The sequence below is a fragment of the Lepisma saccharinum genome, chromosome 4, assembly GCF_977018435.1.
Source record: "Lepisma saccharinum chromosome 4, izLepSacc3.1, whole genome shotgun sequence".
Classification (NCBI taxonomy): Eukaryota; Metazoa; Arthropoda; class Insecta; order Zygentoma; family Lepismatidae; genus Lepisma; species Lepisma saccharinum.
In genome coordinates, this window is record NC_139232.1 from 79,752,258 (window position 1) to 79,769,296 (window position 17,039).

A 17,039-nucleotide genomic window follows, 5' to 3' on the forward strand; every position below is an offset into this window, starting at 1 on the left:
CCTTGGCTAGTCACCATTAACCTTCAGACATTTCTGATAGTGTGGCACAAGCTCTGCATAAAAATCTGCCACCTGAAAGTGCAGCCAGTCCAGAACTGATGTCTTGATCACATCACTGTCGTTGAAACGCTTCGATGCAAGCCACTTTTTGAGGTGAGAAAGAGAAATCGCTGGGGGCAAGGTCGGGGCTGTAAGGGGTATGATTGAATAGTTCCCATCAAAATCTTTCAATTGTCTCAACAGTACGAGCAGCTGTGTGTGGGCAGGCGTTGTGATGGATCAGAAAAATTCCAGAGCATAGCATTCCTCTCCGACGATTTTGGATGGCACGTCGCAGATTATTCAGTGTTTTGCAATACACCTCTGCTGTAATTGTTCGTCCTGTTTCCAAGAATTCCACAAAAATCACACCCTTTTGGTCCCAAAACACGGTTGTCATGATTTTGTGAACTGATGATGTTTCTTTGAATTTCTTCGCTTTAGGAGAACCAGAGTGCCGCCATTGCATTGACTGCTGTCTCAACTCCCCAGTGGTGTACGATATCCACGTTTCATCCCCCATCACTGTGTGCGAAAAGAGGTCATCCCCATCCTCCCCCCAGCGGGTCAAAAAATCACGTGCAGCTGTCTTCCTTTGCTCTTTGTGAGCGTCTGTCAGCATTTTTGGTACCCACCTCGCACACAATTTGTGATACCCCAGGTTGTCTGTCACAATTCGATGCACTGTTTTTGCACACACTTCTAGAAAATCTTTGGCGATTTCAGATATTGTGAACCGGCGATTGGAACGCACTTTCTCGTTAAAGCATTCCACCAGATCGTCCGTCTGCACACTGGGCCTTCCGCTACGCTCATCGTCATGAACATTTGAACACCCTTCCCGAAACACTCTGCACCATTGCCTGACCTTCCCTTCACTCATCACTGTCGGTCCATAAATGGCACACAATTCCCGATGGATATCAGCTGCATTCTGTCCTTTGGCATTCAGAAATCGTATGACAGATCTCAGTTCACGTTTGGCAGAATTTTGTATTACGGCAGCCATTTCACCTTACTGCTACTCGCATGTACAGAAACCCCCTCCCCCCTGACGATTCTCTCTGTTGCAAGCACAGAATACTAGGGCATGCTCCTGCGCATGCTCAACTTCAAACGTGTCGCTAACCTCGAGTAAAAAATTATTGGCCCTTTTTTTTTGACATGCGCCTCGTACAATGACTTGACATTTCTTACTGTATTAGGGAATGAAATGCTGAGAGTAATACTTGCATTAAAGATTGAGTGCCAACATGCACACTACCACCTGAGGATCCAGGTTTAAAACATGTGCAATGGTCATTCTCTCATCTGTAGCATCGATTCATCATTCATCCAGGGTTACTTTTTGAGTAGGCACCTAAAAGTCAACTTCACATCCACGAATTACACCCCAGTAATTGAAGTTTTGCAGACTTTGGCACCTTGACCCATGGCCAGTATAATTCTCTGTGAGCCTTGCGTTGTGTCATCGATGTGTGTTGGTGAATGTCCCTTCCCATACAGCACACACATAACTAGGAGACATCTAATGGACGTCTTCTGGATATTTGTTCCGAAATTCTGGATATCCCTAGGATGTCCTGGAATGTCCAGTAGACATCCATATGACATCCCCTGGATATCCATATGTCCGTAAAGAAGACATTCATAGGATATCCAGGAAGGATATGTTTTGGACATTCTGTGGATCATTTTTGAACATGTTTTGGACATTCTATGGATGACTATTGGACATGTTTCGGGCATGGGTTCACGTGATAGGGACATTATCTGGATGTTTTTATTTAATTGTGCATAAGGATATATTTCAGACTAAAATTGTACCTAATCTGGACATTATTCTTATATTTCTGCACAGACTTTGGATATGAAAAGAATATTCCTGGACTGCATACTTATAACAAGTACTCCACTCTCTCTACCGCTCGCTCACTCACTCACTCTCACTCTCTCTCTCTCTCTCTCTCTCTCTCTCACTCACACTCACTCACTCACTCACTCACTCACTCACTCACACTCACTCACTCACTCACTCACACACACACACACACACACACACACACACACACACACACACACACACACACACACACACACACACACACACACACACACACACACACACACACACACCCACACCCACCCACCCACCCCTACATATCCCAAAAATGCTTTGTATTCACTTGCGTATCAACGATAAGCAGAGTATACAGAGCTTATTCTTCACTACCACAGCTAATCAAGTTAACGTCCTCAATGCAAATTTGCATCGGGCACTGTGTTCGAGGCACAAAGAAAGCCTCGTGGCAAAGAAAGTTTCGGCTGGCCTGACTCGCTGAAAAGACAATGGGCGTACGGACGATGCAATTCCTTTGGGATATATATTATGTTTTAGTATTGCATCACAGAATTTGAGTCCTAACATAATTAACTTGAGACTAGATACTATGAATGAATCTCTACACGAATATCAAAACATTTAAGGCAAATTTTTATTAACACTTGGACATAATACCACATATCCCATAAATATCCAGGACATCCAAAATGGGAGATTCTATGGATATCCAGGATGGGATGTCCCATGGATATCCAGAAATTGATATCCATGGGACATGGATTGGATATCCACAATATCCATGGATCTGATCTGGATGTTTCTTGGAGATTTGTGCTGTATGGGTTTGTGCACTTCATGTTATCAACATTCATCCCCATTGTCATGATTAGTGAAAATCAGCAGAAATGTGATGTTTTACCAACTGCTGGTCTCACTCTCATCTGATCCAGTGGCGACTCGTGGTTTTTCAGTGTAGGAAGAAATTATGGTGAACAGAGGAAGGATAGAAAAATGAGATCAATTACATTCACACATATTGCTTGTACTATCCATTGTATTTAGAATATTAGCTGCAGGCCCATGCTAAAGGTATGGCAAGGGACCCTTTGTCCTCACTTTGAACTATGAAATATTTAAATGTGAACCTATAAAAACATTAACGAAATTTCAGATTTTGCTAGAATTTCGATTTTCCCCCTCCCTGTCGTCGTGTGGATAGACGATAATAAAAAGTGCTGCTTAAACTCTGGAATTATGTTAAATGCTTCTAAATTGTGCTAGGATTTATTATTAATTAATTATTTTTTTCAGATAACTGTAATTCTGCATCTACTTTTCTAGAGTTTTGAACTTGCATTACATATTATTAACAGATATGTAATAGTGTAAATTTCCCCCCCAAAATTGTTTAAAATGGTGCAACAAACGACATGGGTTCAACATAGAACTTATAAAGGTTTCAGAAAATTGTTTACCCCAAACTTTCTTACAATTTCCTACCATAAAATCTCCTGAGGAACTAAATGGGGCAGGATGAAGAAAAGGTAGAGGATGGATTGTGGCATGGTTGTAAAAAAGCATGCCGCTGGGTCGGATACTCTCTTCCGTTTGAAACATGTCCGCTGGTGAAGCAGAAATTAGATTTGGACATAATTTTATTTTTATTTCCTGAAATCATATGCCTTTGATTTCCCTCTCCCAGGGACTGGCATTTGCAGATTATGCTACATTTTACCATTATACCAAAAGCAGGGTGCTAAGTGTCAACAAAGATCAAACTCTGTTTGGTTTAGTACCATTTTGCTGGGATTGACATCACTGATTGAGGAAAGTCTTGCTTGTTCCTTGGCTCTCGCCGATCCTTGCAAACCTCCCCCCCCCCCCACCCTTCTGTCTGTAGGATAACCACCGATGTTCCTCAGCGAGCGGTAGCAAGCCTGTGACCACCGTCTTTGGGCTGCTGCTGGAGCGAGCGAGAGCAGTCAACTCTTGACAGTAGCTAACCTAGTCAATTGTACGTATATTGCACTCATAATTTTGTATAAGCAATACTAAATTAGTATAAAATTTTGAAATTACTTACATGAGTGAGTATGAAGATTTAAAAACAACTTTTCAGGGTACAACTGCCCCCTTCATCATGTTCATATACTTTTTAGGCACTAATCATAATGCCGCATCACAAAGTGTTAAAAAAGGGATTAGGTTAAAGGTATTGGTTATGAAACACTTGAAACAATCCCTGACAACATTCCTGTCTAAAAACAACCAGTTAAAAATCCAATTTTAAAAAAGTTCCCCCATTTCCCAAGTGACCTCTTAGAACCGGGGTCTTATAAAATCGATAAAACACGTTCAGTTGCACAGCCAGCACTGGCAAACAATTACAGTTTGAGAAGTCGTGATGGATATTTCCCCTCTTTCGCTGACCCACCTTCCCTCCATTACGTCACCATTCCAACTCAAACTCCCGTTCCACACCGGCCGCTCGGACAACTTCCTAACATGAAATCCAATCTTTCGTTCTTTTTTCATTGCTCTGTCCCATTTTTTGAAAAGTTTTACCCATCCTTCCTCCAAATTACCATCATCCCTGTTAAGTTTTATATTCCTCCCAGTGCAAATGTTCGCTGTTTCGTAGACATTTCTATTCAATTTTTTGTTTTCTTTTCTGATAACCTCTTTCTTTATGATTTTATGTCCGCTCATGATTATATGCTCGGATAACCCGGTTTTGGGGACTCCTCTAATGTCATCCTTGTCCGAGCGGCCGGTGTGGAACGGGAGTTCAAGTTGGAATGGTGCTGTAATGGAGGATCAGTGAAAGAGGGGAAATATCCGTCACGACTTCTCAAACTGGAGTTGTTCGCCATTGCTGGCTGTGCAACTGAACATGTTTTATCGATTTTATAAGACCCCGTTTCTAAGAGGTCACTTACAGTCGGGACGCGCTAGCAAGCGGCGTGGAACCACCTACTCTGGTAGCGACGTGCTGTTGCCGGATTGACCTACTTCAGGATTTTCGCGAGCCCACAGAAACATGAGGAAGGCTGAACTACTGCAGCTCCTTATGTTACACAAACCCCAGTTCCCCATATATCAAATAGACAAGCTTGCAGAAGAAGCGGGACATACGGTGGTCCGTCTCCCGCCTTATCATTGTATGTACAATGCAATCGAACTTATTTGGGCACAGGTCAAAGGGCTGGTAGCACAGAGGTAACACTTTGCCACCTTTTACACCATCTAAAATTTTGCAATTGACAGAACAGGCTATCGGGGATGTGACAGCAGATAGATGGTGTTCGGCTATAGAACACACAAGGAAGATTATTTCCGAAGCATGGGAAAAGGAGGGAGTTGAAGAGCAGCAAATGGAGGATTTTGTAATTTCACTTGGGCGGGAAGACAGCAGTGACAGTAGTAGCTCAGATGAAGATGTTCCTTTACCAACCAACAATGAAGATGATCTCGGGATAGCGCCACTGCAATGGTAGCCGGTAAGCAAAAACAACTGATTCTTTAACTACTACTTCTGTTCTTTCATTCACTTTTTATGTTTTTACATACAGGTAGCTCAAAGCATTAATAACACATGTACCAAATGTATCACTAATGTTAAGGAAATCGAGCAATTGCCAAGCGTTTCGTTGTAATTTATTGAACTCTGTATTGCCAGAGCCTGTGTTCTCATATAGCTCCCAAATTATCTCACTTCACACACCCACATGTGCCTCCCCGATGGCACAGTGGTAGGGTAAGTGTTGTCGCCTTGTAATCAAGTAGTCCTGGGTTTGATACCCTGTCGAGGCTCATAGTGGTTCGGATCCCACTTCCAACTGTAGGTCCATTCCAGATTAGCCGTAGTGTGCATAAAGTGAACTTTAAAACACCAACTCAATCAATCAATTCACACACAATTGATTTGTTCTTGATAAATTCTTCTCCGTAATACAGTAACTCAGTTCTGTAAAATTCTGTTTTAGAGGTCAATTTTGTAGGTTCTCAAAATATAATTTAAAAACGTGTTAACGAAACAAAGTTGTACGTAATTTGCCCTAATTTTCAAGAAATACATTTCATTTGTACGTTCTGAAGCTTCAACAATCGCGGTGTGACAAAGAAGGCAAAGAGAGGCAGCATGAAATCAAAGGAGAACGATTTGCCACAGTGTTGTTCATAACACAAGACGCATTTTCTTTTGTTGGTAATTGTGATACGATACAACATAAGTAAAAATATGCCGGTAGCTGATGCTTGCAATGTACCATAATAAAAACACAACAAAGGTTCTTTCAGTGAAGGCTTTCAGTTGCTGTGTAGGGCAGGAAGATAAAATGTTTCATGCTTGCCAGAATCTAAATTCACAGGGAAATTTAACATCAACCTACAAGAAACTTCAGATTCAAACTTCTAGATTCATTAATTTATCACTTTACGATGGAAATAACACATATTAGCATACTGATACGTACGTGCTTAATTTCGCGTGAAGTTTTTTTCCCGAGCTTGCCAACAGCTGACTAGCCTGTCCGTGTGTTTGTGCGAACGTGGCAACGTAGAAACCCCCCAATCACATGGCAGCCAACGAGGAGACAGAATTTGGTCATGTTCTGCCATTCTGCATTCTGATTGCACGCCGCTTCTTATCGCGTCCGTACTTTACGAAATGGGGAACTTTTTAAAATGGGATTTTTTACTGGTTGTTTTTAGACAGGAATGTTGTCAGGGATTGTTTCAAGTGTTTCTTAACCAATACCTTTAACCAAATCCTTTTTTTTAACACTTAGTGACGTGGCATTATGATTAGTGCCTAAAGAGTATATGAACCTGATGAAGGGGACAGTTGTACCCTGAAACATTGTTTTTAAATCTTCATACTCACTCACGTAAGTAATTTCAAAATTTTATACTAATTTAGTATTATATATATTATATAGTGAGTAACACACACAATACGCAAATTCATAATTTTATAACTAGCATTAAACTCCTAAAAAGTAGAGAACTTGAAATAAGTATAAATAAACTGTAGGAAGTTCCTCACTTCCTACATGGAGGAATCGACCCTGATCTGATCCTACTGCACTCACTCACACCCAAGATTGGAGATCATCCAATCATATACGGGGTGACGTGCGGTCAGCACGACGAACCCCCAGTCATTTATGTAAGTTTCTGTGACCCGATTATGCTACTCATTTGTAGCTTCCCAATTTCCTCGCGATGGTGGGTGGCCATCGGTCCCATACACTGGCTGAAATCTCAGGAGAAAAGTTGTTGCACTTATCCCAGGAGACTGCATGCGTCCAATAGCCAGAGCCCAAAGCATGATGCCTTAGACAACACAGCCATGGTGGGGGACAAATGTGATGTTAGATAAACATATTCAATCAGTCATCATTCATCTCTACTGTTGTGAAAAACCAAATTTGAAGTGACCATTGTGAACAAGTAATATGTACTAAACCAGCGACGCACCCTCAGCTACACCCACATTGTTATATTTATGTACTTATTTATCAGATGATAAACTTCAAAATGAATAATTTAAACCAAATTGTCCAATTCAAGCCACATTGCCAAGATAGAATAATACACTATCTCAATGTATAACATATTAGCATTTATAGCAAAGATTATGAACCATATATATAAATATATTAATAAGTTACGTTTTGCGAGTATCTATGTTGCTCCTGCGACGTTTCGGGACGCAACTGCTCCCTTCCTCAGGCTGTTCACGTTTAGGTTATATATAATTCGCTAGACTTGACGTGAACTGGAATGGAGGAGGAGTGGGGGGAATGGAGGGGAAATAGAGGAGAAAGAGAGGGGAGGCACCAGACCTCACGCTCTATGAGGAAACTTTGGAATATTGCAAATGCAGCACACACAGGCCGTGGCTATTCACAGTTTTTAAGTTTTAACATTGCAAGGAGCAGTTTCTAATCGGGGAAACAGCATGGTACTATGACGTGCACCTGTAATGGGTTTTAGATTTTTATTGTTTTTTAACCACACACCTTTTACCAATCCTATATCCTGTACCTATGGAGAGGTCGACGTAGTTATGAATTATATATAACCTAAACGTGAACAGCCTGAGGAAGGGAGCAGTTGCGTCCCGAAACGTCGCAGGAGCAACATAGATACTCGCAAAACGTAAGTTATTAATATATTTATATTAAATTTGTGTGTAATTCGCACAACTTTCATCATGAATTATGAACCATTAAGTTGGAAAATAATTTCTATATGGCATCGAATGTTGGGCTCTTCATCAACATGATATAACTAGAATAAATTGTTCACAAATGAGATTTTTCAGTCTTTAAGTGAAGTAACCTTACAAAACAAAATTAGAAGTGAAGAACAAATCCGAAATAAATGGAAGGTTGAAGCAATGATGAAAGAAATTGGAAAATATCTGTTAAAGTGGAATCAACATGTTCTGATGATGACAGATAGCCATTTGCCTTGAAGGTTAATAAATTATAGGCCAAAAGGAGAAATAAATTTAGGAAGACCATATCGCCAATGGAATGATCAATTTTTGTAGTCTTGGAACAGGCTTTGGTTACCCAGACCTGCAAGAGACATTTAAACTTTCTAGGTCCGTAGATTTCAGCTGTGCATTGATGTGTCAATGAGTGATGAAAACTCTTTTGATATAGTGTGTTTCAGAAATAATTGAGGGGTTACAAAAATTTATTACAAGTAAAGTATTGAACGTACGTTAATGAAACCAGTCCACAACGAATGAGGAATGCAAAAAGGTTTTTTTTTTTTTACGCACCAGAAATGTTTAATGTGTGCACGACGGATTCCACGGCACACATTGACAAGATAGTCTAGTTCTTGCCACACTCGCATCAACATGGGCCTGTCGATAGCATCTATCGCTATGATGATACGCTCTCGTAGGTCTGTGATATCGTGCGGCATCGGTGGGACGATGCCCTGTCTTTGATGACACCTCACAAAAGGAAGTCACTTGGTGTAAGGTCTGGTGATCTTGAGGACTAAAACACTGCGAGTGATGTGCGTGTCAGCTATTGGCAGGAATGTGAACTCTCAGCTTAAGAACACACAAACTGTTTGCATTCCTCGTTTGTTCCGGACGGGTTTCATTAATGAAAGTTCAATAGTTTACTTACAATAAAATTTGGTAACCCCTCAATTACTTTTGAAGCACCTGGTATTAAAATAATGATGTGATCTCCATGGACTAGCAAATACCATGACCATGAGTATCCCAATGGTAAAGATCAAACCAGTCACTTGACCCCCACCCCTCCTCCTTGAAAGTTGGCATTATTCATTTCAAATCAGAAAAAAGCAATCTTCACAGTCAATAACAGAAATAAGTTTCAATTAATTCGTAAAGGAAAAAATGAGTTGGGTTGTAGAATTGAGTGTCCAATACAGAACTTCCATATTTTCTTTAAATTAGGCACTCTGTCAGTGCTACTGCAACAGGATCTGTTGCCTTTGAAGCACTGTAGATGTCAACGTTGCCTGGATCCTCCCAGCGTAGACATGTTATTTCTTTAAATTAGATACACACAGGAGATGTACTCGTAGAATTTTTCAGCGAAGAATGCAAGGCTCGACCAGGACTTGAACCCGGGTCTCTGGCATACTGTGCCATTGCTCTACCACTGAGCTACCGAGCTGGCCTGGCCTGGCCTGGCCTAACCTGATGTTTTGCTATCGCTGTTTCACCTGTGTGGAATCGTCTCTGTCAGTGCTACTGCAGCGGGATCTGTTGCCTTTGAAACACTGTAGACATCGACGTTGAAGAACTAAATTTGTCAATGCCTGTTTCCAACTATGTGTTTTCTCTGGATGCTAAGGTGAAAGGATTTTAGTAATATTGTCCAAGACAAATTAAGCGTTGTTGCATGCTCAATTTAGAACATACACACTTTATTGCAATTCATCATCATTATTAGTGCGTCGACTACATAAAAAAATATACATTTTGACATTGGGAGATATGTGTATGTTCCAGACCTTAGCACTTATCTTATTTTTCTGAAATATTAAAGTATTTTCAACACGAGCACGAAATTTAGACATCATGAAGCAGAGGATTATGAATGCAATTGCCAGTCACACTTAGGATAATGTGTGCCCTTGACTGCATCAAATGAGATGGATGACATTGAGCAAGGGTTATTTCCAAGAAATTATTATCTTGTTGATTTTGAGACAAATAGCACACAAATTGTTGTTTTTCAAGTTCATATAGAAGGTACGGCAACTGAACCTAACGATTTTTAAATCAACTGAATGGAAGTTGCACTAAGTAATGACATTCACATGCTCCCAGTCGAAATACCATGTTACTGTGTGTAAGGGACTTCATGGAGATGGCATCAGCAATGAATAGAACACTTGATGGACATTGTAAGGTTCACATTCATGAGAACATCAAACAAGTTCGGGTCTCTGTTTAGAGGAGTCCTCGCTGCTCAGCACGGAAACATGCCATTAGTCTGGAGTTGTCAGACCACAGTGTTCGCCAAATATTGCACAATAATTTAAATTTTCACCGAATTATGCGAAGCTTTAGAGAATGTCTACAAGAATGTGTTTGCAGTAATGGCAGCCACCTCATAGGAGAGCTATTCAAAAAATGAACTGTCCTTGTCAAAAAACTGTATGAAACTGCACTCATGATATTTTCCTAAAATGCTTTGAGATGTACAACAACATGTATTAAATTGATTTTGTTGCATGAAAGAGTTTTGTTATTATTTGTAATTAAAAGCTGTCAGGTTCAGTTGCCACCCCCTGTATGTTAAAATTCATAATGAATGTTTTAAAAGGATAAATGAATGTTGATTCACCCTATATTTTTGGAAAATAAACTCATTATTAAATGAAACATAAGTCTCTATTTGCCTGTGGTTTACAAGTCTTTTGCCAATTCTGGCATTTCAGACCCGTTACCACATCTTTCCTTAGGGGTGTCCAAAAATCACATTAAAGACAAAAATGGCATTAAAAATTATTAAAAGGATAATGGATCCAAAACATTTGTAAAGAACTTGTAAATCATACAAAAATAGTGACTTATGTTTTGTTTAATATTTGCAAGATGTGGTTATGTGAACCTTTTAAGAAATTACAAAGAGATTCAGTTTGTGGAAAAATGTTTTATGACTTTGAATACATTTACATTTATACAATAGGCAATATTGATGACTCCAAACCCAACATGAGAATTAAAAGGACATCAATTGAAAATATCATACATTACATTCATACATACAGATTTATATACAATAATTTCTTTAATTTTTTTACAATATTGCACTTGTACAATAAGCAACTTAAATTGAAAGTAGATACAAATACATATTTACACCCAGAGTATAAAATGTAAGAAGTTACGTGACCACTTATGCTTAGGTACACAAATATACATACCTGCTTCAAAAGTGTCAAACCAGAACAAGAAATAATAATTGTAAACTAGCATGGTCCTAAGGATATTTATGCAAACAGTTCGTTACAATTTTTTTTTTTAAATGTTCAGTGCGTAGAAATTAAAACTACTATGCTTACCTATTTTGAGTTTGTGCAGCTTGCTTGAAACTAGAACATGGTGAAAATTTATTCTGTGTAGAAAACCAAAAGAGAATTGTAAGTGGAATAAAGCGATTGTGTTAGCATCTGTGTAAATTTTAAAAAAAGAAATACATCCTCTTTGTATTTTCGTTCCTCATATACAGTGTATCACAGGGGGAGAGCCGCCGTGCCATGGCACTACCCTCAGAAGAAAGGCATACCTCGCCCAAGTATTGTTAAATTAATACATTGATAGTTTACAGACAAGGAGATTCGAATCTTGCAATCGGTCAAGATGACGTGATGACCGCCCCAACCTGCTCACTGCATCGCCAGCTGTTTCGTACCCTCACGAGGCAACAGTCTGAGCTGCCCAAGAGCTGGCCTAACCAAGTTGACACATGTGCAGAGGGTTGAAGAAGGCCCAGCATGGAACATTTCCACCATGAGCTGGGAACAAAGTGGCAGAGGGTGGGGTTAGCCCATAAGACACCAGCCGTGCCTATTTTTGCCTAGCACGGCGAGGGAACTTTCACAGTGTTGACACAGTTGCTACCTTCAGAGATAAGTCACTAAATACGACTGATTTGTAAGACCCATTGGGGAAATAATTCATGAGAAAGGTACTATCTACTTTTCTGCCTATTTTTTGGAGAAACGAACCTAGTATTTTCCCAAAGTTAAATGAACATTTTGTTCCATACTTTTTTAAAAATATAAAAGTAAAAAATCCTATGGTGATGCGAGTTTCCTTTGGCATTTCAACAATTTCTTTTTACAACAAATGTCTAGGATATTTTCGACATCCAGTTGGAATACGTGTGCATGGGGGAGGAGAAGGTGAGAAGATTTGTTTTTCCCTTCCTCTTGTAATTGTTGTGTTTTTAGTGGTCCTGTAGTGTATAAAGATAGGTTAGTGAGTGAAGATGAATTGGATTAGTGCGTTATTACTTAAACACACACTGTTTTTCACGTTACCAAACAAGGATAAATATCGTGGCCAGTGGCGCAACCTCAAGAAGGGGGCAGGGGGTGGGCATTGCAGAGTTTTTGTTTAGTTTTTTATTTCTTGATCACGTTGGCACTACCCATCATAGTTGCCGCCGACCGCCACTGGTGTATCATAATAGAGTAAACAACTTATCAGGTTTATTATTTAAAAAAAATATCTGAAACACAACAACGAGTTGTGTTGTGTAACAATGAGAAAATCTTGAAGTTTTTTTTTCATTCACAAGACTTTTGTAAACATGATCATTTTTGGGGTGGTGTAGTGTTAAAGAAAATGGCGACTTCCACATGTGCAGAAAATGCAGGCTGTGTCTTAAAGTTCCCATTCCTTACACCCCTAGACTTCTGCATTTTGGGCTTTGTGAAAGACAAAGTGTATGTGCCACCTATGCTGCAGAACATTCAACAGCTAAAGGAGAGAATAAGATACTCCCTTGTTTTGTGGGGAAGGAGTTCTTCAAAAAAGTGTGGCAATAAATAAAATTTTGATGGGATGTGTGTCGCACAACTGATGGAAGCCACATTGAACATTTGTAGCCATTTGTAAGACATTCATAGAAACTTGAAGTGTTACTGATTGATACACACAAAAATATAATTGTTGTATTCCACATAGTTTAGTCGAAATAAATTCTTAAAGTTGTTTACTCTATTATGATACTCCCCGTATTTTCTTTTCCTTACTTGACAAGGTGGTGTTTTATGTCACCAAAACATTCCTGCTTCATTAAATATTGTTTTAGTTATGCTGAGCCGATGCTACTGAACTGATATGCATATCGATACCTACCCTTTGACCGATTTCCACCGATATTGATGCTTGAAGTTTGTAACAATTACTAGTCATTCAAAATATTGACTAATATTAGTGGGTGAGTACTATTCCACTCCAACTAAAAGCTTCGATTTAAAATATTAAAAAATTACCGCAGAATATAAAAATGCCTGCTTTTTCAACATAATTGACGTTTGCATAACTTCCAGGATAATTATGCTCCACGAGAGTGTCACACTCATGAATGATCAAAATACCAAAAAAGTATTGGCTGTATACCGATATATCACCATTATCGGCTGATTCCGATACATTGGCAGCAGTATTGGCACTTAGTTTTTATTTTTTATTATTATTATTAGTTTTTTAATACTAACAATAAAGGTGTGTGAAAAGAGAATTTAAATATTTAATTTGATGAATCCTTCAGTTCATTGATCTCCACTGTTGCAAGTACCATCTGAATTCAACAAAACATTTAGAAAAGCCATTGAGTATGATTGAATTAAGTAAAAACATATGAACAATTTACTTCAAACTGATAAAATTAAATTTTAAGTACTGTTTAAGAAGTTTCAAATGCATCTTGACATGCACAGAACTTGGATAGCTCTAAAGAAGTAATAATGTACCCATTTAAAATTTTCAGTACTAATATTATTTTATCTTTTGCATGCACATAAATTTTTCTTATCTCAAAGAAACAATTATTAAAATTTTGCTACATTTTGGGGGATATGTGTTAATGCTACTCTCTTATTTCTCCATGGATTCTAAATGTTGCATAAAATCTCTGAATGCACGTAATCAAAACTGAAATAACGGTCATGGGGCAAACCCAGTGTTTAAAGTACCAAAAAGTCACAGCATGATGATGATGAGAAAACGAGGCATGTCGAGAATGTGAAGAGAAGGCTGCATTGGGAATTCATCCTCCCAGTTAGAGTTGAAGCAGTTTACAGAATGTTCATCACAAAAGTGTGAAACTGTAGCACAACTGGAACTGACTTCTTCACAACAACAATGATTTTGCCAATGAAATTTTCAAAGCACAAGGGTTTTTGACAACTTGCAGTGTAACATCCTCCTTATTTACCAGATAAAGCAGTTTGTAACTTTGCTACATGATTTCAATTAATAAAAAATCCTCGAGAGTACTTGAAACTGTGTAAAAGTGATCGGATTGCGTCAGAAGGAATACTTTGAAGTGGATGGGGTCTAATTTAAATTACATGTGTTTAAGAGCTTTTATTAGTCTTGTCTAGTTTTGTTTTGATAGTACTTTGTGGTTATTTTATAGTTTGTTCTCTTTTCCTGCATTCATATATTGAGGAAACAAAGTGCATCATAATACTTGTTTGTGTGTATGTGTGTGTGTGTGTGTGTGTGTGTGTGTTCAGTGCTCACCATGTTCTTATTTCAATCAAGCATTTGCCATTTCACACTTGCAATGCAAAGGAATGGCAGATACACAATTTCCGAGATCATGTTTAACTCAATTTTTGCTGCAATGCAAATATATCTTTTGCATGACCAAAATTGAAATCAGATATCAACCTTGTGTCACTTTCATAATAGCTGTCCGACAGAAGGAACCATGCGGTACACCCGCATCGACCAGTCCATGAGAGCATTCCAGCCTTGTTGAGCTGCCCTCCATCTGAACGTGAGCAATTTCCAAGCAGCAGCAGCCAGGACAATCTGGGTCAAGATGTGTAAGTAGTACAATCTAGAAAAATAAAGTGAAAACAAAACCATCAACTGTTTTCTGCATACTGATGTAGCTTTAACATTTCTACTTACATATCTGTTTACACCATGTGGGCTAGAGCACATATATAAATTAATTGTTTATTATGAGTTTTCATTGTATTCATTCCCATCAAAAGCTAAAGTTATAACAAGCCACAATGCACAAACACAAATTATTGAATGTAAATTGATTGTTTATTATGTTAATATTTCTTGTTTGGTTATTTTACATTACTAGCATTAATCACTTTGATGAAAGCAGAGGCCAACAATTTACTACATATTACACTATTTATTATCTATATTATTATTATTAAGTTTAGAACAAAGAAACTAAGCTCTCTTAAATTCATTGGAACAATTTTCATTATTTACCAAAGACACCCACCTACCTATAGGGATGGATTCATCCTTATTATATAACTAATTACAATGCTTAGTGTAACTCATAGTACTGAAGTCTTCTAATTAATTTCATTCCACGAGTGAATCTTTAATCAAATGATAATCTATAGTATTTTTTTTATAGATACTGAAAATTTGACAGTAACTAACAATGCTAAAAATTATTAAAGATTAAATACACTTACTTTTGAAGCTGTTTCTTTGCAATCTGGAAAGTTTTAGCATCTTCCTTCAGAATGAACTTTCTAATTCCAATCACAAAGGTCTCCATATGGGAAGCCCAGTCCAAATCATTTATGTCAAAGTTGAATGTTTTGCTGTCGTTTTTGTCCAGGAGTTTCATAAGTTCAAACACATTATTATTAGAGAATCTAAATTCATGTGTAGTGAAAAATTCTAAAGCTGACACTGCACGCTGTAGCTTCTTCTGAATCTTTACCATCCTGTTCAAAGAAAAAAAAGTAATCAATATAAACTATGTTTCAAAAAAGCATAATCTTAATTAAAATTATTAATGGGTTCAAAATACCAAGCTTTTACACTATCCAAGGTGTGTACAGTTTTTATCTGTGATTTGAGAAATTCAAAAGAACATCACAAGCACAAGACAATGTGCCTATATCATTTGATTTAAAAGGGTGGATATTGTTATAAAAAAATAATGAATTTATTTGATTTTTTTAAGGTCATTCTTAGAAGCAACAGCTTTGTGGAGAATCTGTAGTTGAAAATTAGATTTCCCTGTATGAGTTTTTAGTCACCTTAGTTGAATTTTAGTATTTTTATCTCCAATTTAATCATCTCTTTTTCAATTCATACTTCCATCATCATTATGATAATGATACAAGGAAAGGAGAAGGTAGATAAAAATTAAAGTAATTATATAAACTTACGTTCTATGAGGAAATAAAAAAAACTAACATACTGGTAAGGTGCGGATTACTCACAATTAAATATAAACTTTAAGCTAAAAGATTAAAAAATCGGCAACTTACGTGTGTGAGTATGAGATATTTTTCGTACTACGTTTCGGAGGTTACACTACCTCCTTCTTCAGGTTGAAACGTTGTTATTCAGACACCTGACATGGTGCCTCGTCGTGAAAGTGAAGGTTAAGGATTTAGGTTAAAAAGTTGCTTGAAGGACACTTTCTAAAAAAGAGTATGAATTACACATCTAAAACCGCGCAATACTATAAAAACAAAGGAACATCCAAGGCTAAAGTCCGCGAACTGCCGACCAATGCACAGGGTAGGCGAATGCACAGTGTCAGCCCGTACCTGGGGAAAAGGAACTTCCCCTCCTCAAACCTTCCAAACTGGGGCTCGGGAGTCACCAATCCAAGGAGAAGTCGACCTCCACCTCGGCGGCTTTCCTAACCTCAGGAGTAACATGGAAGCCCATTTCGTCCCTAAACACTGCGGCTTTATCCCATTTTTTAAAGAAATTAACCCAGCCGTCTTCTAAATTCCCATCGTCCCTATTAAGCTTATTCCAATTTTCCGCGCATATATAAGCAGCTTCATATACGTTCCTGTCCAATTTATTGTTAACCTCCCTAATAATTTCCCTTTTAGCAATCTTATGACGGTTAACCAATATATGTTCAGACAATCCGGTTTTGGGTATGCC

At 38.3% G+C, this 17,039-nt stretch overlaps 1 protein-coding gene across 1 annotated transcript in view; it reads right to left on the minus strand.

Moving 5' to 3' along the window:
• Nucleotides 1–11,029: 11,029 nt before the first annotated feature.
• The window catches only part of LOC145986623 (putative fatty acyl-CoA reductase CG5065), a 140,951-nt gene continuing 134,941 nt past the window's right edge, over nucleotides 11,030–17,039 (minus strand). Inside the window, exons 8-9 of the mRNA XM_083120854.1 lie at nucleotides 15,593–15,850; nucleotides 11,030–14,979 (exon numbers count right to left, since the gene is read on the minus strand). Coding sequence (XP_082976980.1) covers nucleotides 14,820–14,979; nucleotides 15,593–15,850 — 418 coding nt within the window. The 3' untranslated portion in view covers nucleotides 11,030–14,819. The remainder of the gene's footprint in view (nucleotides 14,980–15,592; nucleotides 15,851–17,039) is intronic.